Source organism: Epinephelus moara, chromosome 11, assembly GCF_006386435.1.
Source record: "Epinephelus moara isolate mb chromosome 11, YSFRI_EMoa_1.0, whole genome shotgun sequence".
NCBI lineage: Eukaryota > Metazoa > Chordata > Actinopteri > Perciformes > Serranidae > Epinephelus > Epinephelus moara.
In genome coordinates, this window is record NC_065516.1 from 23,474,827 (window position 1) to 23,497,467 (window position 22,641).

A 22,641-nucleotide genomic window follows, 5' to 3' on the forward strand; every position below is an offset into this window, starting at 1 on the left:
CCACAGCAACAAGTAAAACAGTCTGGAGGGCTGTCTATCTTGCAGTCTCTGCCCTCGCAGACTTTACGTGATGACAGTAACTACGTCACACTATGTACAACTGAAGTCCACAAGGGCTCAGTCCTCAAGTCCAGAGGGTGGACATCTGGATTCAGCTCTTGTCTATGCAGATTGCCATGTTGATCCTCCATGTTTCTACAGTAGCCTAGAAGGGACAAACCAAACACTGGCTTTAGATAGAGCTATTCGGACATTCCCGTTTCTGCATTGGCCACCGTAGTTAGTAGGGGCGGGAAAAAAATCGATACAGTATAGTATCGCGATGTTTTTGTGTGGCAGTAACGATTTTTTTTTTGTTATATAAATTGATGTAAGACAAGCCCCAACTCTGAACACAAGTCAAAGCTAAAAACGCTGCCTACTGCACCCTGTAATGACTGCAAGCTTATTTTTAAACTCAGTTTTAAATCCTACTATTAAATGGAGAAACCTCTGTCCCTCCGTCTGTCATCATCCGTTTTCCTCCTCACTGCTTTGACCTATTTCTCTGAACTTGCACATAGGCTTTCATCTTGGTCATGTGCAGACAGCCACAATGCCGTTTTTGCATTTTTCCCACATTTCTACTGTTTATATTCGCGTTTCCACTACCCATTCATACTGTGAGCACCATTAGCAGCGCAAGCTGGGCATGCGCGGAGACCACTTGGGACATGCAATTTCAAGCACCAACACTTGCTGAAGACTAAGGTAATTATTTTACTGAACGAACGCACGTCTGTGTCTGTGTGCGCGAGCCAGCCATTACGTATTTTCACTTTACTGACATTAGCCTACAAACATTACAAATTAAAGATTGCGCTGTGCACTTTGCACTGTTTCTTTCATTCTTTTCTCCGTGTTGCGTATGTGCCTCCGTGCCGTCAGCCAAAACTATGCTCCACGTATTTTGCCATAAAGCATGTTTCTAAATACAGTGTGCATTGTTTGTCTTACATTAATATTTATTACACAGTGCATTTACAGTGCTCTGATTTTGCATCTCCTCTAATATACTGTTTTTGATTTCTTATTCCTCTATACATAACACATCCCCGGGTATGGACTAGTCATTATAAAGAATTTTTTTATCTTTGCACCTCGTCTGCACTTTTTTCTATTTTAAATGGTGATTTTTTTCATTATGAATCGCTTAGAAATTAATTTTACCTTTAATACCTTTTGTTCACTTTACTCTTTTCTGTATCCTTTATTATCTTTTATATCTTATTGCTCTGTACACTTTGAATTGACCTTGTGTATGAAATGTGCTTTACAAATAAAGCTGCTGTGCCTAAATTATTAATATTACAAACAAAAATTAAATTTTAGGTAGCCTACTAGAACAATATAATTAATTGCTTTTTCAGTCTACATTACATTTTGCTGTTGACAAAGTTTTCCTTTGGGGACATTATTTACTGTTTTAAAAAGGTAATAAATCACAATATATTGCAATATATTTTATCGCAATACTCAGCATATCTGTATTGTGATAATATCAAAACGTGGATCCTCTGTTGATGCTCACCCCGAGTAGTTAGCAGCCCCTCCATGAAACTACTTCATTCATTGTTTTTACCAATTTAAGTCAAACAGGTCTGTTTGTTTTGCAGGAGAAGAGACCTCTGGAGATGATGACTCATGGTAAAAATCTCCTGAACAATGAACACTGAAGGAATTCTAACCAGGAGATGTTTTGGCTGATTGCAATCTGCAGTCCTCGCCGCTAAATCCCCCTAAATCTTCCTTTAATCTTTATTTAATCCTTCCAACGAGCAGGTAATAACAAGACACCATTTAATAATCTAAATCACTTTTATTAATTTAAGTTAGGTAGAGACACTAAACATTGGAACCACATTTGCTCTGCTATGGAGCGGTCTTCAGAAAAATTACAAAAAAAAAAAAGAGGCTTATGTCATACTGTCAAAAAAAAATGGCAAAAATTAAGAGGTAGAGAATTTAGGCTCATCGCTGTGACTGGAGGGATGATGCCTATTGGAATGTAGTTGAAATTCAAAAACTCTTGTCGTCCCAAAAAGTATATAAAATATTCATACATCAAATATGGTGGAGACAGTCATTTTGGGATACTGGGGTATTCACAACATTTAAACATTTACATTTCACTTTAACTGGACACGGTGGACAATGGACAGGAGAGTTAAAGTGTTACTTTGGAAAGAATAATGGAAAGCTAGTGTCTTTAATACATTTCCCTCGACCACACGTCAGTGTTGGGACAGCCTGGAGTTACAGCCTATGTCGGGTTATCTTTTTAACAAATAATATTGGTAACAGATAAATTTACAATATAAACACCACAGATCTTGAAAATAAAGACAAATGAGAGAAATACAAATTTATTTTCTCTCCGTTTCTCCCAAAGCAGTACATTCTGAATGTGTCACACATGCTAGTCAGGGGTGTGGTGATCGATATATCGACTCAGTGATCGACGATCTAATATCATCGACGCAAAGGGAAACCATCGATACATATCGTCATCTTTAAGATATGCCTTTATTTTGAAATCGTCACGGCACGTCTGTGTTACCATTTCCATCCAAGCACACCTCCTTCCCAAACATTCAAACAGTGCTAGCAGCCTAGCGCCAGGCCGACCATAGCAAGCAGCCAAGAAAAAGACAATGAGGATATTTACTGGTATCGTTTCGTGTCAATCGCAGGCCCCTGAATTGACTCCAAATCAGATTGTGGCAGACTGTATGATATCAGCAAACATCGTATCGTCAGAAGAACTGATATAATATCGCGATTTCCACCCCTAATGCTAGTTAAACCCATCGACGCCTTCACCCACTTTTCATTTGAGAGGTTCGTCAACACAGACCTGAAATAACAGGACCATCAAAGGGACAATGTTGAGTCCCGTCACACTGGAAACTCCTGTGAAGATTTGTCAGCCACAATCTGGCCTTTGAATTTGGAACGCTTAGACTTCATTATCAACACATATGCTACATGTCTGGAACTTAAGTATTTAGCAACAACTGAATATGGTAAACTGTATCGTGACTTTATCTTGTTGTTGTTTTTTAATGGCACAAGTTATAATTAGAGCTGCAAACCAATTTTCCTGACTGCCTAAAAAAAAGAGCCTCAGCGTGGGGAGACGTTGGGTCGTCTGAAATGCTGCGTTGAACCTTCCTACACAGAGAATGCTGGCAGTGTAGAGAAAAAATCTGAAATTACAGTGCATGTCTACAAAAATAAAATAAAAGTGAAAAACAAAATCTTTTACTGTTTGTACAGTAACATACTGTATATTTCCACAATGACACTAGATAAGGCTGGTGACTACATTACGTAAATAGTTAATTATAGGATAGCTTTTCTGTATGATTTCAAAAACTAGTGACACAGTATATAGATGTTGGTTTCTTTAAACAAACTTAAAAAAAAAAAGACAAAACAAAGTCAAATAAATCCTTTGTGTAGTACACAGCTTTCTTTGTTCCAGAGGAACAATATGGTAAACCTTTGCATTTGCTCAATGCAAGTGCACCAGTCTAGATTCAGTCTTTTCTTCTTTCCTTCCTTCTGTCTTCCCCGTTTTTCATCCTCAGTGGTTGTTTCCTCATGCTTGCAGGTTTATGTGCCTCTGTTCGTGTTACAAACAGCGCCCCCTAGATCCCATTCTTCGCCTCGTTGTTGTTCATGGCCTCCTTTCTCTGAGCTAGGAAGGGGTACATGCACTTGTCGGCGCCTAGGAACCGGTACATGCACACGATGGCCTCGAAGGGCAGGATGCTGCGGAGACGGGACGGAGATTAGATTAGTGACACGAAATATGGAGTGATGAGGGAGGGGGAAGACTGAAATTAGGGGATGTGTAGGAGGCTGCTTACCTTTTCATGAAGTTGACCATATAGACGATGCGAGGTGTACAGATCATGGGCTGGTCAGTGAGGATGGCCCTCATGGCCTGTTTCACACAGAACTCTGGCTTCAGCGGAGGCAGGAAGGGCTCGATCTCCTTCCTGAACAGAAAGAAAAACATCAGTTATTTACAGGCCTGAAACTCAGAGAACTTAAAATCTAATTTGCTAAAACTGGCAAAAACAGATTTTAAATTTCTGAGGAACATTCTTTAACTTTTAAGTGAATTATGTTTGATTGAAAACATTGAGGAAGTAGACCGAACCTGGCTTTCACTGTTTTAGTCCATGGGTTAAGTGTTACCAAATCTCTGTTTTGCAAGTCACAAGTTATAAAACAAGTCTTTACGCTCAAGTACCAAGTCCTAAATTTTTAGTTTCAAGTCCTTAACAAGTCATTATGCACTCTGCACTGACTGTAACGCAATTTTGACAAAGTAATAAAACATTAAATGTACAAAAATCATGAATGCTTTTTAAATGTTCTCGGTGGTTGGAAGTTCTCCGTCTGCACATTTTGCCGACTGCAAATTCATTTTTGCTGACTAAGTAGTTTTTGTACGCAAACAAAATTATCTTTGCTCGGTAACATAACGTTAGTTCTTTGTGGTTCTCTCATGTAACTTGTCTTGATGCATGCGAATTGGTTCAACCAAAGTGGACCTTGGGAATTACATGTCGACTTGCAGTGAGTAAAAAGTGTAAATGCTAGTTGGTTTAGCGAATTCACTGATTTGTGGCAATCTTTACTTCTAATCTTAAAGCTTGGGGGAAGGTATCAAGTATTCTCAAGTCAAAAGGCTCAAGTCCAAGTGAAGTTACAAGTTATAGGTGGTAAAATCCAAGTGGAGTTTCAGATCATTTGATTTTGTCAAGTTGAGTCTTACGCCATCAAATTTGTGACTTGAGTCCACAGCTCTGAGAGATGCTGGTTTACGAGGTTGTAACCACTTCTTGTATACAGTAATAGTCATTGCTCCAAAGCGGAGGGCCAGTAAAGCCAGAGAACATGCCACCTGCTGACTGTAACCATCAAACAAAGTGAGGACTATTACAGCAGCAGAAGGGGGGAGTTAGCCCAGGTGCACCTGTTGGTGAGGTTTTCCCCTGGGAAAGTCTTTGTCTAAGCTGAGCGCTGACCAATGGCATGCGAGTGACTTTATAATATCTCTGTAACACAACACAAACCATCAGCTGCTGCTTTGAACTTCAAAACGGTGTTTGTGGGGCGATTTTATAAAGTGAAAATTAGAGATGACAAACTCGGCCCAGGTGCAAGAAAGCTTTAAAAGAACACACAAACAAACACATTAACATTGTCCGGTGTGTGTTGACGCTCACCTTATCCTGCAGCCTTTGAACATTCCCGTGTCGACCAGGTAAGGGCACACCAGAGTCATGTTGATGCCATCCTTCTCTGAGGCCTTCAGCTCATGGCTCAGTGACTCGTGGAACCCAATGGCACCGAACTTACTGGCACAGTAATCCTGAGGGAATAAATAGAGAACAGGTTAGCCCTGTAAAACTCTGCCCCTGCCCGCGCCGAGGGACCACAGACAACATTATCAAACATGCCCCATGGGCACAGAGGTCTCTCCTTGCTGTTAATGATACAGCCACAAAAACCTGAGCGAGCTTGTTCGCTGCTCTACGGTTTCATTAGCATTCTTCTCCAGTGCATCAGGAGACTGCTCGGCTTGGCGGGAAGGTTTTGATGTGGTTCGCCGTGGAAATAATCTTGTTTAAAAAAAAAAAGGCTTGGGCAAACACAGATGCGTGTCGATAAACACGGGAAGGATAAAGAGATTTGGCTGTGCCCACATGACAGGCGGGGGCTTTGGTTCCCTGAAATTAATGTGCACGTCTGAAATCACATTCAAGGCAATTCCAGGAAGCATAAGAGCTTAACAAAACCTGACTAAACTCCAGTCTCTTTGAAGGGGGACTTAATCATTATGGATGAATGCTTGTACAACAAAAGCAAACGTGCAGCTATAAAAACAAAGGCAAGCGTAGTAGTAGTCCCTGCGGACCTTCTGAAAATGACACCATTCTCAGTCAGGGGGATAAATTAGGACTCTGTTCTCCGAAATATCAAAATGAAACCTTCTAGGAGGGCAACAAATGTGCTCCCTCTATGCTTATGGAGACAAATGACTCCACTTAATATTTTAATATACATTAAAAGAACAAAAGGAACTGAGGGAGAAAGAAAACTATAGGAAGGAAAACCAAAACCTTATCCATTGAAAGCTGCTGTGAGTTGAATACTGAGTGAGCACCAAGTTGTTCACAAAGCAGTGATGAAGATGTCTCTGTCCCTTGGGGAGCTGTCAGCTCATTCTGGCCCTGGGGCCAGAGCCCAATAGGGGCCCCACACCCCCACTGCTGCAGATAGAGGAATCTATAAGAGGCTCCCCAATGCTCATCTGTGTCCCTTAATTTAACGGGTGGAGGGACAACTAGAGAAAGGGGGCCTAACCTCCCCCGGCGCAGTGTGCTAGCTGGCACGCTGAGGGCTTTGGAGAAAAGCACTGGTTTTGGATGGTGGGAACGATGGGATGTGTATGTGTTGTTGTGTATGATACTAACCTCCACTCCAGCTGTGCTGAATAAACCCAGGGAGCTGGCAACCGTCACAATGTGACCATGATTCAGCTCCAGCATCTTGGGGAGAAATGCCTTGGTGGTCTGGGGGAAGGACAGAAGAGACAGAAGGGCAAAGGGGAAAAAAAAGAGGAAGGTTAGTTCACTTGTGCAGTTTGTCTGTGCCAAAGCCCTTTGATCCTCTCTGTCCCCCTCTTCTTCCCCCTCTCCATCTGTTTCCCCCTCTTCTCCATGGTGATGCAGAGAGAGGCGTCTGAATGAGAATTCATAACACGCACAAAAAAAAGAAGAATCAGACAGAGCGCTGGAGGTGCAGCGTTTTAAAGTATGAAAATAAAAACTTGAGTTGAAAGGTGTGAATTAGATGTTGAAGGAAGAGATGGATGAGGGTTTTCCCTCTTCATGTATTCACTGTACAAACAGGTATGTGGTGTGTGTGTGTGTGCGCCGCCGTACAATCTGTTCTTTTCCCACACAGATCTGGTGCCCGTCGTTGGGCCCGGCTCTAAAGACTTGGTGACAACACCAATCATAGGCCTCCGTTCACTCAACAACAATACAATTCAGCCTCTCGTCTACCCGCACAGCCTCGCGCCCTGCCCGAGCAGCAGTCAGCAGAACAATCGGCAGCGAGATGAGCTCCGAGATGAAAGGAGTTTCGCCAGAGTGCCACGTGAGAGCCTTGAGTGGTTTCACCGGCCGGTCCGATGAGAGTTAGTGAAGTGGTGAGAAGAGCAACCCCACGGTGGAGATTCAGAGGGAGTTAGCGGTTGATTAAGCTATGGATCCATCCCTCATTCTGCCCGTCTGCTGACTCTGGGCTCAGCATGAGCCAATCAGCAGGTGTGACATGTGACGGCAATGACAGGAACCCAGGAACTGACCAATCACTCTCCCGCTAGGAGGTCTACAAACAACCAGCAGGCCTTTTGTTGTCGGCACTGCTACATCTATTCTAGTCAGATGTGTGCTGCCATGGTGAGGAAGAAAGAAATGTCTCTGAGGACACCTTTACACAATAGTGCAGAAACAGTCAGTCCATAAATTGATTAATCCTCTGCCTATGCACTTTGATCAATACCAATTTTGACAAGTAAAATACCCAACTCCTCCTGGCTACACTTTGAACTGTAAAATCTAAAATGTGGGGTTTTTGTGAGCAATTTTAAGACATCACTTTCAGCTGTAGTAAATTGGGGTGAGCATTTGTTATTCCTTTTGACAGTTTCATTCCTTGCCTCCAATAATCCTGTGGTCATATAACTGAAGGGTAACAGTTTCATTGGTTGGTACAGTACGTAAGCCCAGCCAAAGAAATGATTCAGCCTCCTTTGTAAACATTTTCTGGAGGGGAGCACAGAGCCAGAGAGCGCATGGTACCAGGTAGTACAGCCATGAAACCACTGGCAGGGGAGGAAGAGCCTCATTAAAACTGCAACCAGAGATTAACTGCATCAGACCTACTGACTTCTAGTGTAACCTCAGCAAGGCTTTACATCTGTAGGTCTCCTTGTTTTGTGCTGCAAATAAAACAGCAAGGAGTAAGTCAGATCTACGCAGAGGAAAGCTGGGTTAAGGAGGATGACTTCACCGGTTTATTCTAAAGCAAGGTACAATATGACTGATCTGACTTAGCTCCAAACATCTGCACTTTTTCCAGGCATAAATTTTTTGCCGCATTGTTCAACTCATCAAATGATGAGGCCCGAAAAGAGGGAGCGAGAGAACATGAGGCCTGGGCAAAAGCTGAGAAAGGCCTCTGCGAGCCAGAATGGCAGTGAATGAGGGAGAGAGTTGCGTGCAAATGAAGCATTAACTTAAGATATGCCCATACCTGACTTGAGCCAAGGTTTCCCACTCCCACAGCAACTTTCAGAGAGCGGGGAATGACTTGATCTGGCACAGTGCTCTCCGACTAAAGCCAACACTCCGATACAACTGGCCGATTTTGCTGAGTGGTCTGAAAATAACTGGAACTGATGGAGGAAAGGCTGATTCCCTCAGCAGGAGGACGGGGCCGAACGTGAACAAACGTCCCGTCTCCCTCCCACCCTCCCGTGATGTCCTGCTTCTCATGGCAGCTCTGGCATGTGGGTATGACCCCCGCTGACCTCTCAGACACAAAATGTGTGAAGGCAACCAGGGGCTCGTGTCTTACATCAGAGCGGCCGTAATTGGGTCTCAACGCTCCCTTGTTCCGCTAAATTACCCGCTGACACAGTCGGGCCTCCTTGGCCTATGTGGGGGTGCCTTGCCCGCTGCACCCCCTAATTGGTGCGTGCCCCCAGGAGCATTTAAGCCACACAAAGCTTCTTGCAGCTGGGGTGTCAGGCTGCATTAGTGCTAGCGCCTGACCAACAGGAATATGAACAAAATATTGGCCTTTGCGTCGGACCAGATGGCCATTTAATTGGGCTGACTTCTCCCTGGACGATAGAATGAAGGAGAGGGAGAAAAATCCCTGAGTTCAAGAGCTCGTCTGATCCTACAACAGATCGTGGAATTTGAGTGGGTTAGGTTTACAGGTCGTCAGGGATGATGGATACAGATTGGTCATGTTGTGGCGGCCGTGCTAGTCAGTGAGCCTCTGCTACAGTTGACTAAACCTCAACCCCCCTGTTGGGTGGACAGCTGGAATCCAATTTACCTGGAAAGCAACCACATCGATGGTGTTTATTGGGCACTGACATCACGTCCTTTCTTACCAAGAGTCCCAGCAACCACTTAAATATGTCACCAAAAAAATCTGTAACTCAAGGGTGCAAATGCTTTTCCTAAACTGGATTTTGTATTATGTAATCTGTTGTCCCTGACTGTTTTTGACATGCTTCTAAAATTTCTGTAACCTAGTAGAAAAGGAGATTTTAATCTTAAGTGATGTCCTAAATTGCCTAAATTTTCATATCCAGATGGATTTGTTGACCCGTCTTTCTTCTTACCCTCCTCCTCCCATCCCTTGTGATGTGAACAGGTACATGCTCAGGGACAGACTCTACATGAGAGTACTCAGGACAAGCTCCAGTAAGGGGTACAGGTGCACCAGGCCCGAGGAGGGGCCCATATAAAACCAGTCAAGTAGGACCCTTCTGCCTGGCTGCCTCCTTTCTCTGGCTACAGCAGGAATGCGGCCTGCAGAACTTGGCTCCTGTCGCCTGGCATCTTGTCAAGCTGATCCACAGACAAGAAACCAATTGTCAGATAAAGTGGGTCAGCAGCAGCTTACCATTACCCTCTCGCCTCGCCTGTGGATGGGAAGGCACTGCCTTCCTTCCTCTTTTCTTTCCTCTGCTCTTTTCCCGCCATGTCGCTGTCAAGCGCTCGGCGCTTTCATGTAATTGCACAAGAGCGGTAGGATTTCCATGTGAGGGGAGTTGCTGCTTATTGTTCATGAACCACCTGTTGGATAACCAGCTCAAGATGCGGAGGATGATTTCCTTTCATGTCATTCCACCAGACACGCACTAATCCTCAAACACAAACTCCGGTGACATTAAGTGAGAGGGCTGCACATTCCCCGTGTCCGCATGACTAAAAACTGAGGCTCGAACATCACAAATCGCCAGCTGGACTAATCAAAGCATCATCAAACAAATTAAATGTTATGACCCCCTGCCTAATAAAAACCTGAAAGGACTGAGGGACTGAATCATAGCTGTTTGTCTGTGTGTGTGTGTGTGTGTGTGTGTGTGTGTGTGTGTGTGTGTGGCAGGGCCGGATGAACAGAGTTGGCCTCCGTGACTGCCATGCAGCTGCACCCACTGCCTCCAAATCAGGTTGGGAGGAGTCAGAGGGGCCTGTACGAGGAGGACAGAAGAAGTGTGGGGTCTGAGCTGGCTGGTCTGGCAGACACACACACACACACACACACACACACACAGCTATTACCATCCTTTTCCTGCTCATGTCTCCATCCCTGCCTTATTCCCACTACACTGTCCAACAAATGAAAACAAAATACAAATATTTCTTCATCTGACCTCTGGCCTTCCTTTTGCTTATTTTACACTCTGCGGTGCAGTTTGGACACAGGGAGAGCCGTGAACCTGCTGTCATGTTGTTCTTGAGAAACTGGGTGGGTAAATTTCAGTAACTGGCCAGGATTAATGGAGGGAGGCTGAGAAGTTTTGGGGGTTGACATCGCTTCTCTGATGTCTCCATGAGTGGCCAAACTCATTATGATGTTTTGCCAAATAGTGACGCTTGACAAGCTGAATAAGAACACTCCTCATGAAGAATGCACCCCAGACTCTCAGTGTTCACTGCTGAAGCTTAAAAATAAGTCATGACAAAAGGTGGAGCAAGAAAACCTCTGTGCCTGTGTAAATTAAAATGACAAAAGCCGAGTTGCCCTTTGATTTAATCTAAAACTTTGTCTTCGGAAAAGACAAACTCGTCTTTTGTAAGAGCCCTTCAGTGTCAGTTCTGTAAAACTCATTGAAGGTATGGACCTAAATAAACAAGGCTTAAAATCCACTTCAAACTTTGTATGACTAGACCCAAAACTGAGGGTATTGTTCAATCATAAACCACAATTAAGCCATTTTAAAAGCCTGTTGTTCAAAAAGGAAAAACTTAATCAAAGGTTTGTGTAATGTACCACCAGAATACATTCAGTAACTGTACTGTGTTTGTGTAAGAAAGGAAAGTGGACGGCTCCCTGTTAGTCTAAGCTCTATTCATCTAGCTTGTGTCTTTAATGAACCACATCCTCCATTCTGGCTGTCGCCATTCATTAAGTCCGTCTTTCATCTGCCACCCCCCACCCCTAAAGAAACCACGCTCTCCACAGAATATGGGAGAACACAAACACAGACCCCTATTAAAAATCCCAAATCTGCCACCAAAACCACTGGATCCTGACTCCAAATCCTGGATGTAAAGGGGACGTGGACGTAGCCAGCAGAGAGGCACATGAATGGCTGAATGGAGCATCCATTAAGGAGGAAATACACAACCTGTCTGACTGACAACACAAGAGATTTTCATGCTCAATTAGGGAGCTTCAAATCACTGTGGTTTCATGGTATCATTGAGAATGCAGTCCTGCGTAAAAAGAAGAGCCGGCGGCCAAAGTCTCAAAATGAGCATCATCCGCCTCGTCGGACACGTTGCTCAATATATCGTGACAAATACAATCAAAGATGAAATGGTCAATTCAGAGCTACGGCACCAGGCAGAGGACACATTCACAATCCTTGCATTTTACCCCACAGCAGGCCTTTAAACCAATTTGTGCACAGCCACTACAATTGTCCCACAGGTGGCCGTAGCCAAGCAATGCAATTATTTATCAGTCCTGATTGGAGGAGAGGGGCTTAAATGCTAAACACTCAACTCTTATTACCATCAGCAATAGATTTCTAATTACCAGGCTGAAACCATTGTCTTTCCACACCCCAAACACACACACACACACACACACACACACACACACACATACATATAGAAAAGCTATAATAGCACCTGGCCTGTTCAACACTGCAGCTTATGCTTAACTAAAGTGCAACATATTCACTACATCAAGTCCATGTAGCCTCTCAGATAAGTATTCACACTGAAAAAGGCTCGAGGAACGGAGCCAGAGTAAAATCTGATACACAACAAATCACTGCCTGCCAACAAAATGTGGTGAGCTGATCCAACACAGATCCAACCCACGTACAGAACCCCCTGCTTCCATCACGCAAGATTTGTGCAGCTCTGCGCTGCAAAGGGAAGAAGAAGGAAGGGCTGACATACCACGGGGATCATCACTGATTGGGGGCTGCCAGAGAGCGGCGAAGGCGAGACTTAAGAAGCCAAACCCGTGACTTTCCTCTGGCAGAATGAGACTAAGCGGAGCTGAAATTTGAACATGTAACGCAACTATTTATGGTCATGCTCTCTCAATCCTGGGAGGCACACGGACACACACCTTTTGATTCTCGAGTTTGGCACACAGAAGGATAAGATCATGAACAAGGATGCAAGTCAGACTGGAAACATTCCTGAGGACCTGGCATCACAGTAAACACATTTGATAACACTGTGCTCATGGAAACGGAGGCAGATAATCCTAACATCCACATACAAGTTGGCATGCTTGTGCCTCAACTCACCCAGAAGTGGGCATGGCAGTTGACCACCATGGTGCGCTCAATCAGCTCATCGGGGCACTCCAGAAGGTGATGGCCGGAGACGACGCCAGCGTTGTTGATCAGTATGTCTACCTCTCCCACCTCTCGACGCACCTTCTCAGCTGTGGAATACACACTCTCCCGCTTTCCCACGTCACACACATAGGTGTAGACCTGTGGCTGGAAAGGGGGGACCTCCTCTACCCCTCCAACAGGTCCTGAGGGAAGGAGATGTGATCAATGAGAAAGTTTGCTCAGCAGGCTGGTGTAGCCAGTTATTGTAAATAATAAATCAGAATTATTGAGTGAAATTAGATGGCAAGCATTTAAAAGCAGTGGTGATTCGTTAGTCTGCAGGGAGTGTGATGTGGGCTGTGTTAAGAGTCACTTTTCAGTTGAGTGTTGCAGACTTTTGGCAAATGAAAGCAACTATTTAGGAGTTTAAAAATCTGAGGTTGTGTGCACACATGTCCACATATCTTGCCATGTGAAACATTTCAGCTGCCTACAATAATAGTGTAACTCCTTGAAATATAATTTGCCACAGACGATTTCGCTGACCGTGCGTAAAAACAGATGTCATCCTAATTGCTGCAAAAGCAAACAGACTTACCGTCTTTGGTTATGGGAGTGTCCAGCTCATGGTATATCTGCCGCACCATCTCCGCCGTTTCTTCATTGCTTTGGCTGTTTATGTCCCATAACACCAGTATCGCTCGTCTCCGGGCGAACTCCTTGGCGAAGAGCCGCCCGAGGCCGCTTCCAGCCCCGGTGATCACGCACACCTGTCCCGCCACGCTCTTCTCCTTGGGCCGCACTACCCATTTCGCCCCGGCTGTTACAAAAGCCCAGAGCACCTTCAAAATGACCACGAAGAACTCCGCGATTATGATCATCATCTTTACCAAGCTTTTGAAAATCAATTCAAACAAGCGGCGGAAGAAGCGCAGGGGTTTCCACTCTTGAAACCTGTTTGCAGCAGAAAGGCAGGGACGCACCGACAAACTTGGACCACAGTGCAGGTGAAAGGAAAACGCTGACATGCACAGACGTGGCCGAGGAAAAAAACAACACAAAAAGCACCCCGACTTGTGCGTGAAAGGAGAGTTGAGATGCGGCTCAGTCAGAGTCCTGTTGCCAGTACAGCGCGCACAGTTGCAGTGAGTTACGAGCAGCTACCACGGACTGTGCCTCCCACTTCCTCTGCTGCTCCTCCACTCATCTCATCCTCACTCGCATCTCACTCGCTATTTATTCAGTCCTCCCATCAATGCTGGGCCCAATAGGACTGAGACTTGAGCGCCTGTCAGGATGAAGCGCCAGGTCCATACATTACACCCAGAGGTGATGTAACCTCAAAGATTTTACCCAACACTAATCTGTTGCAATGTTTCCACCATGTACTCATATCCTAAATGAAGATTAGAGAATAAGCTGTCATACCCTTTAAAAGCCAGTGATTTTTAATCCATCTTTTGGCTTTTATCATATTTAAAACAGTCATTTATAATTAAAAAATATGGCTTTAGAAGGCAGCTGCACAAAGAAGCATGTCTTGATGTATTCCACGTTGCTTTAATCTGATTTTAATAAGCAACAAAATCAGAATAAGGATATCAGGAACACTTAAATATATTGATAACTTGTTTTCCCACCATGAAATGCAGCCACACATCAGCTCCTCCAGGTCAATGTCCGTCCATACATGGAGCATTAAAAACCATCGCTGGTCCTTAAAGAAAATCCCAATTGTTTTGTCGCTTGAGCTGATTTTTTTTTTTTACGCAAAACTGAACTTTAATCAGAGATCAATACACTAACGCAAATCACATCATCTTAAAGGCAATGATCCATCTCGATCTGCTCATATTGGAACGTGAAAGTGGACTGACAGGGTAGATTACGCACTGAGACGCAGGCTAATAAAGGCAGGGCAAAATAATCATTATGTGTTTTTATGGGCACAGATGTCACATGACAATAATTATGATTATTATTTAAATATATATATGTGATGGCCTTCAGACAGACGAATGTGAAATTGTTCCTTTACTGCTTTGCACCATTTTTCCGTATTTAACGTAGCCTACGCTCATGACGTTGTGCAACGTTTTGCAACAGCCATAATGTTACATATGTGTTTGCTCCTGCTTGGTGGGCGCGTCTGGAGGAGACAGACCACTGGTGGAAGATATTTAGAGCCTAATGTAACACCATAATATGAATGTTGCATTTAGTTAAAGTACTATTTAACACTATTTAACCCACTCTGAGGGTCCCTTACGCAAGGAATAAATATTGGGTTGTTCAGTATACTTAAGCTCTCCAAGATATTTAGGCCTATGAGCTCACGTGCTTTCCATACAAAATATTTGATTCTGTATATAAAAATATCTGCATTAGATTTTGCAAAGAAGAGAAAGTAAACAGCAGAAAATGGAAATAGGCCTGGTGGCAAAACTGCACATTGAATCAAATTAACTGTGCATCTGGCCTCATGGCACATGGCCTACATTTTTTTGGCTACACCATATCATTTCTTTCCATAACCGTGCTGTGCATCACACTACCTGCGTTTTAAGCCTGAAGTAGACAAGGTGGTATTTTTCCTTACTGAGGTCCAGGATCACTCCTGAAGATTCAGCAATAGAGACTTTCCCTCTCAGCTCCAGACGCTCTGTGATCCTGCTCTGTAAAATGAAGTGATTGCTCCCTCTGCTGGGTCAGTGGGTGCACAGCACAACCATCACCTGTGGCACTGGAATTGGAAAGGTAGCGTCACAAACATAGAGTGGACCGTCTTTAATCATAACAGCAATTCACACAAATATATTCAGTGGGTTTTTAATGGCATTGCTGTTTGTTTCATTGTATTTTCAACCACATATAGTTTGTCTTGGGATTAAATTTAGGTTTTATTCAACTGTTGAAAGCAGAGGGCGAATAATTTAATCTAAAAAATAACGTAATTTAAAATAGGCTACTTTTGTGATTTGTTTACGGTTGGTTTGAGAGATAGGCTATGTGCATACCTCAATAAAACTGCATTACGCTTGTTTTAAGACAATAATATTTAGTTAAGTGTGTTTCCAGTTCTTAAAAGGACATTCATGTTTCCTTTAACATAAAAATAATAACAATTAAAGCATATTTGTGTCGGAAATATGATCATAAATGACAGAATGAGCATTACAAAGTTAGCTTAATGTTTTTTCGCATTTGCTGTTGAACTACCAGTCATACCAAATAAAACATAGAAAAACGTACTAATATGACACCGTACCTTTCGGGGAAATTCAGCAAACAGTATTACAAAATAGTTTTCTCGCGATTTGATGCTGTATTTTATCAAAAACGCGTTAAAATTCGCATCAGACATTTATTAGTCAGGCAGCTGTGAGGACAGCCCGTAGAGGTCCTTCATTCTTTAACGCGGACATGCGCAGAAGAAAATTTCTCTTTCTCGGTGGACGCAATGGCGGACGCAGAGTGAGTGTCGCCGCTGAATTAAAATCTAAGCACATCCACTGTTCAGATAGCCATCTTTGTTAATTTGACGTTGCGGATAGATTGTTTACTTTACACACAGCATAATCTTGGCAATATTGTTAAGGATTGTGTTTCTTATTGCTGTTATGATGACTTTATGGAGTCGGATGTGTAGCCGTGTTAGTCCAACATGGCTGTCTGTCCAGGCTTTATGCACTCAAGAAGTAGCTAGTTTCTGTCCCAAGAAAGGAGAACACGTTTCAGACCTAACTGTTTGACTGTGTCGACGACCTTTATGGTACTGGTAATGTTTCCTCAACATGTAGGCTAGCGTTATTAGGAGTAACAGTACGTGCAAGGGAGCCGGCAAATGACAGGTTAGCAAGCTAGCAGCTAATAGCGGCGATGATGAGATGTGTCAGTAAAGTAGTTCAAATGTGTTCGTACTCCTGATATTGTCAGAATGTTTTTAGTCTAATTTTATCACTTGTACGTCTTCAACAGAAAAAAAGTACCGGCGGTCCCTGAGAGCCTTTTGAAAAGGCGAAAGGCCTTCGCCACCATGAAGGCCATGCGCATCAAGAAGATGCTGGCTGAGAAAAAGGTGAGTTGCACGTTTTGTGTATTCAAGGCTGTCCAAGGAGTAAGTCCTTTGAGTCAGAAAGTCTGATTGTGGGGCTAAACATGTCAGTTTAGAGGTGCAGTGTGGACACATGGACAGTTACAAAGCAGTGAGATGCAATGAGAGAAGCAGTACAGGAAGCAATAAGGGACCAACTTGCAATGCACTAATTAAAGGTGTTGATGGGATTGCATCTCACTGGAGTTGTGCCCTGTTATGATTTCATCCAACAAATGCATTGATGCTCATAAATTAAAGTGCCCATGGTCATGGAGTTTAATAAGCACGTTCACCAGACCTGGTGAAGTCACAGAATTATTAAAAATCATTGAGTTACATTAAGGTTACTGTTAGATCAAGGTGTAGTGCGACATGTGGTTAATGATGGACACTTTTTTCCCCGTCTTATCGTCCTTGGTGAAAAACAGCTGAAAACTAAGCCAGTTGTGTCTGAAACCACACGCCAGTCTAACAGTGATGTTATAGATTGGAAGAGCTATGGGAATATTGTCTGTAATGAAATCGCTACAGGTGTCTTTCGTCGATAACTGTCCACATAATGGAACAGAACAGCAAATGTATTTTCTGTAGCTGTGATAAAGCTCTAATATGCGTCAATCACCAGGCAAGTGGGGCAAGAAAAAATGGCAGTAAGCATCCTCGAATTGTCCTTAAAATGAGTCGGGACCCTGGAATTCTTGCAGTGAATGAGTATATATCTTTAATGTGTCCTCAGGCCCGCAAAGTGACCAGGAAACTGATCTACAAGAGAGCCGAGAAGTACCACAAGGAGTACAGACAGATGTACAGGCGTGAGATCCGTCTGGGCCGTACTGCTCGCAAAGTGGGAAACTTCTACGTGCCAGCTGAGCCCAAACTGGCCTTTGTTATCAGGATCAGAGGGTGAGTAGTGTCCAGTGTCTCTCTGGGGACAGAATTGTCCCACTTGTCAGACAAATCCATTTTTAGAAACATTTACATGGATTACTAGATTTCCAACAAGACATGATGCCCGAGCTTTTGACAGGGATCCACAAATGTTCCTGCTCACATGCTATACCATGTTGCCCGCTAGCTGATTGGAAATGCCTTTTCCATGTTGCAGGTTTACTCAAACATTTAATCTTGAATATAGTCAATCCAAACCTGTGTTGCCACTAGAGCTGCAACAATATATAGATAAGTTGTTTCCTTTACTCTTATGACTGTAAACTGTATACCTTTTGGGTTGTGGACAAAACAAGACATTTGAGGACGTCATCTTGGGCTTTGGGAAACTCACATTTTTACCATTGACATTTTTAGACCAAACAACCAATCGATTAATTGAGAAAATAATCAACAATTAAAATAGTCGTTGCTGTGGCCATATCCTGCATGCTAGTTCCACAGAAATTGTCTCAGGCTGTTCTGATAGTCATGGTACGAGAGCACACGTAACAGTTCATATAAGTCAGTTAATGTAAATATCTTGAGGGACTGAACAGCTGCTGTTTATAAGGCACTTTCATTATTAATGTCTAAATCTGGTTAATATAGCAATCCATGTAAATGTGCTTTACAGTCTAATGCTTCCTTGGTTGCGTGGTTAATGATGCACACTCTTTCCCCGACTTATCGACTATGGTGATACAGCTACGCAAAATAAGCCAATTATATCTGAAACCACAATCAACTGAACTGAAGAGAAAGCTGCATACTGATGCTAAGCTACATGTTAATCAGTGTCGTTTCTTTTCCAGTATCAATGGCGTCAGCCCCAAGGTCCGCAAGGTTCTGCAGCTGCTCCGTCTGCGCCAGATCTTCAACGGTGTGTTCGTCAAGCTGAACAAGGCTTCAATCAACATGCTCAGGATCGCCGAGCCTTACATCGCTTGGGGGTAAGACTGTTGTCACTAAGACTTCCATGTGGTCCTCATGATGGAGATACAATTTGTGTACTGACTATGGATATTTTATCTCTGGAATGTGGTTGATGATGCTGAACTTTTTTCCCCATCTTATCGACCATGGTGAATACTGACTGAAACTAAGCCAGTTTTGTCTGAAACCACATTCTATGATAGTAATAGGTACTGAAAAGTCTCTGAGAAAATATTAAGTTAACTGCCCTGAGGTTTTAGGTTCAGATCAACATATAGAAACTAAAGATGGATAACATGACAGCTCCCCTAAAGTGAAGCAGAAACATCTCGATACCCTCCTGGTAGTACATTTGAAATACATTTTTACTAACGATGGATTGTCATTTTAGGGTAGCTCTTATCACACTGAAAATTGTACATTTTCTGATAGGTTTGGTTCTAACTAGTCAGTGGATGCTATAGTGATGGTGTATGATATGACTGACAGCTGTGTGTGCCAATTGGTGTACTTATCAGTGGTGCTGCTTGTGATTGGGTCGGACAGGTGTACAGGTGGAACTCAATATTGCATAGATTGGTACTGCGCAAATGGCGTCAAAAGCGTAAGATGCCCGTGCCCGCATTTTGGATATTTTGCCTTCACCTTTTGTGCAGTGGAAGGAAGTGGAGACATGTCCTTCATCTTCATATGCAGTTATTGATAGACATGTAGTCATGGGAAAGTCTTGATGGGAAGAAATACAGCTTTAACAGGGACTGTTAGTATAGCCAAGGTGTCATCACTGGCTTGTCTCCAACATGAGAATTCTTTGTCTTCCACCTTTTGAATAGGTCTTATCTCCACTCCCTCAAGAATATTATGATTTCACGCATCTGTCCAGGGCTGTTAGTTTGATGTCATGTCAGGGAATAATAATAAGTATTGTTAAACAAATAACACAACAAATAGACTTAATGCAAATGTAACTGCAGGAGGTGAAGGCATGGCCACTCAAAGGTTTGGCTTTAATGGCTTGTTATGAGTAAGGGACAAATGTGAATGTTTAATCTGGATGTTTTACACTAAGTAGTGCTTTGAAGGATGAAATTAGCTGAACTTTACTAAAGAAACTTAAGCTCCATAGTACTATAGATGTGCACAGTGTCCAACCACAAATGTCCAGTGTTTGTTTTGCTTTTTTCACTTTAAGGCTTTAATCTCTGTAGGTTTATACCATGTATTGTATCCAATCTATGCTGGAGTGTGGGGAAACAGAGCGCAGTTGGTTAGATGTGCTTCTTACACTGCCATTGAAGTGTTGATTGCTTTTGTCTGTCTACCTCTTAGTATGATGCAAATGCCACATAACTTCATAAGTACAGTAAATATCCTTGTTTGTATGCTGTAGCTGGTTTGTAACATCCATGTGCTGTGAGGTCAGACACATGTGCTCTATCATCTGCTACACTCTCGGGGGTGAAATCTTAAAGTGTGTAGCTCCTCTGGTTACAACCTCTTTGCTGAGGGTCAGTAAATTACTGTTTATGAAGATGGACAATGTGTCTCCACCTCCTTCTTCTGTACAAAAATGTAACCATATCAAGGGTATAGCTGCTGCCTTTGTGTGCCATCATCTTTAGTCACAGTTCACACAGTAGCAAGCTCTGCAATATCGAGTCCCTGCTGTCCAACCAAATGTGAGCAGCACAATTGCTCATGTGCACACCAATGGCCATACACAGCTGTCAAGCATCAACTATGTATAACCAGTGCTTTAAAGAAAAGCGATCACTTGAACATAAGCATGATCAGAATTCCCTAAAATTACAGGAACCACCTTTTGGGAGCTGTCATGTTGTCCTTTACTATACAGTCTATGGGTTCAGTCCATTTGGAATATAATGTCTCTGATAATCCCTGAAGGATGTTGCCTTTATGCACATCTTCTCATATTGTTGTTAAGTACATTGTTCAGATTTGATTTGAGCTCATTTCATGACGTATGACCTGTTGCTTCCCCAGATACCCCAACCTGAAGTCTGTGCGTGAGCTCATCTACAAACGTGGCCATGGCAGGATGAGGAAACAGCGCATCGCCCTCACAGACAACGCTCTGGTGGAGAAGGCTCTCGGTATGGAAACTTTACACTTTTTTGCTTAAAAAGATAGTCTCTACATAGCACAGTGTACTGGTGCATCTATGAGGCGAAAACCTCATGTAACCTTTGACCAATTAGTTCTTCTAAGGGAATATATACAATAATTGGTACTTAATTTGACATAAATCATGGTCTGTATAGTGCTACATGTGGTTAATGATGCACACTTTTTTCCCCGTCTTATCGACCTTGGTGAAAAAAAACTGAAAACTAAGCCAGTTGTGTCTGAAACCACACACCAGCCTAACTAGACGTTACCATGAGGGTGCAGGGCTCTGACTTAAGGGCATCCTGCCATCTTAAGGACGTTAAAAAAAGATCAGAGGATGATAAAAAATTAGTTTTAGGCCACAGGATAGAAGGTAGATTTTGCTTTAAAAGACAAAACTAACATAAATAAATATATATGACAAATATGTGTAAATGTAGAATTTTTAGAGTACTCAATTCAACGTTGAGCTTAAGGAGTCTGAACTCGCATTATTCCTCGGTAGAAATCTGAAATGGTGAGTCACAAACTCCTCCAGTTTGGGTTCAGTCATTTAGCGTCAGTTGGTAACCACCTTTGGCGCATCAGCTCCTGTGTGTGAATAAAAGCAGCTGGATGCACCAACAGTTTCCAACTTTTTTAACACATCGCTTTTTGATCTGCAGGCAAATATGGCATCATCTGCGTCGAGGACCTCATCCATGAGATTTACACAGTTGGAAAGAACTTCAAGCCCGCCAACAACTTCCTGTGGCCCTTCAAGCTGTCTTCACCCCGCGGTGGTATGAACAAGAAGACCACACACTTTGTGGAGGGAGGAGACGCTGGCAACAGGGAGGACCAGATCAACAGAATGATCAGGAGGATGAACTGAAGTTATTGTGAGTATTTGGTGTAACGCAGGTCCGGACAGTATGAATGGCTCATGAGGTGTGGTTAATGATGCATATTCTTTTTTCCCCATCTTATCGACTGTGGTGAAAACCAGCTGAAATTAAGCCAATTATGTCTGAAACCACATCTTAGTCATAAATCTTCAAATCATCAACTCCATATGCTTCAGGCTGTGCAAGACACAGGGAGGAAGAAATGTGAGGGCAATAAATAGATTCAATTCAGCAGTATGGTAATGATTTTATTCCTGAAGATATCAGGACTGTAAATCAGTATTTATGGCTATAGATTAAAGATGGTCTTTAGATAGAGCTGAGTGATGCCTGACTCTAATGGAAATGTGTCGGCCACCTTTTTAGTGTGTTCTAAACATTAACACTGTGAAACAAGTTTATGAAGTTCCCAAATTTGTTTTTAAGTCCACACTAAGTTTATTCAGGTCTAGTTATCATATTGTAGAAGAAGTATAGAATGAACATTTAACGTAGTTGTTGACATAATCTGTTGGACATTGTTTTGTAACCAGTAACAAATGAAGACCACCGTGTTAACAGTGTCTTTCTCTTTTTCAGGTTTTCAAAGGACCCAAACATGTACAATAAAACTTTGAGAGAAAAAGCTTTCTTGTCCTTGTCATTAATGTGTGATTGTGCTATTTGATTCATCAATTCACCACCATGCATATAATCTTTTACCATTATTGACACCTAAAATGACAAGTCGACCATAGTATGTAAAATAACCAGTAGTAGTCCATACTCATTGAGTGCACAGTTGCCCACATACAGTTTCACATGGTGTATGTTTGGGATACAGATCATAGGAAATTGCAGATTAAATAGTCAACTGAACCCATTAAGAAGAGCAATGTATTCAGACAGAGTTTTTGTGAATTTGATAGTACGAGTGCTTAATTGAAAGTACAGTAGTATCATTGCCAATAGTGGGATAGTTAGTGGGCTAAAACTGTACATTA

The 22,641-nt window shown here is 42.8% G+C and overlaps 2 protein-coding genes and 4 non-coding genes across 6 annotated transcripts; 5 read left to right on the forward strand and 1 right to left on the reverse strand.

Annotated features, from left to right (window-relative positions):
* Nucleotides 1-1,838: 1,838 nt before the first annotated feature.
* Nucleotides 1,839-13,914, reverse strand: rdh10a (retinol dehydrogenase 10a). Its single transcript, XM_050057027.1, has 6 exons — nucleotides 13,281-13,914; nucleotides 12,650-12,885; nucleotides 6,537-6,635; nucleotides 5,286-5,431; nucleotides 3,915-4,046; nucleotides 1,839-3,816 (listed from the first exon to the last, which is right to left on the reverse strand). The coding sequence occupies exons 1-6, from the start codon at nucleotides 13,708-13,710 to the stop codon at nucleotides 3,693-3,695; spliced, it is 1,167 nt and encodes a 388-aa protein (XP_049912984.1). The 5' UTR covers nucleotides 13,711-13,914; the 3' UTR covers nucleotides 1,839-3,692.
* A 2,181-nt stretch (nucleotides 13,915-16,095) lies between these two features.
* On the forward strand, nucleotides 16,096-22,283 carry rpl7 (ribosomal protein L7). The gene is made up of 7 exons (XM_050057034.1): nucleotides 16,096-16,156; nucleotides 16,661-16,760; nucleotides 17,515-17,681; nucleotides 18,521-18,658; nucleotides 20,646-20,755; nucleotides 21,437-21,652; nucleotides 22,238-22,283. Exons 1-6 carry the CDS (start codon nucleotides 16,143-16,145, stop codon nucleotides 21,643-21,645), a joined length of 738 nt encoding a protein of 245 aa, XP_049912991.1. The 5' UTR covers nucleotides 16,096-16,142; the 3' UTR covers nucleotides 21,646-21,652; nucleotides 22,238-22,283.
* Nucleotides 17,150-17,241, forward strand: LOC126398169 (small nucleolar SNORD12/SNORD106). The gene has a single exon (XR_007570742.1). It is a non-coding gene; the product is annotated as a small nucleolar SNORD12/SNORD106 (small nucleolar RNA).
* LOC126398173 (small nucleolar SNORD12/SNORD106) lies at nucleotides 18,744-18,835 on the forward strand. The gene has a single exon (XR_007570746.1). It is a non-coding gene; the product is annotated as a small nucleolar SNORD12/SNORD106 (small nucleolar RNA).
* LOC126398175 (small nucleolar SNORD12/SNORD106) lies at nucleotides 20,929-21,020 on the forward strand. Its single transcript, XR_007570748.1, has one exon. It is a non-coding gene; the product is annotated as a small nucleolar SNORD12/SNORD106 (small nucleolar RNA).
* LOC126398174 (small nucleolar SNORD12/SNORD106) lies at nucleotides 21,701-21,793 on the forward strand. The gene has a single exon (XR_007570747.1). It is a non-coding gene; the product is annotated as a small nucleolar SNORD12/SNORD106 (small nucleolar RNA).
* Nucleotides 22,284-22,641: the final 358 nt, after the last annotated feature.

Excerpts from the sequence above, each read along its gene's own strand:
- rpl7 (XM_050057034.1), top strand. Across the intron at positions 17,682-18,520 it reads TTTGTTATCAGGATCAGAGG|TATCAATGGCGTCAGCCCCA; the intron begins GTGAGTAGTGTC and ends TTTCTTTTCCAG. Across the intron at positions 18,659-20,645 it reads GAGCCTTACATCGCTTGGGG|ATACCCCAACCTGAAGTCTG; the intron begins GTAAGACTGTTG and ends TTGCTTCCCCAG.
- rdh10a (XM_050057027.1), bottom strand. The coding sequence starts at position 13,710 with ATGTCAGCGTTTTCCTTTCACCTGCACTGTGGTCCAAGTTTGTCGGTG. Across the intron at positions 6,636-12,649 it reads ACTGCCATGCCCACTTCTGG|ACCACCAAGGCATTTCTCCC; the intron begins GTGAGTTGAGGC and ends TCCTTCCCCCAG. Across the intron at positions 5,432-6,536 it reads TCAGCACAGCTGGAGTGGAG|GATTACTGTGCCAGTAAGTT; the intron begins GTTAGTATCATA and ends TTATTCCCTCAG.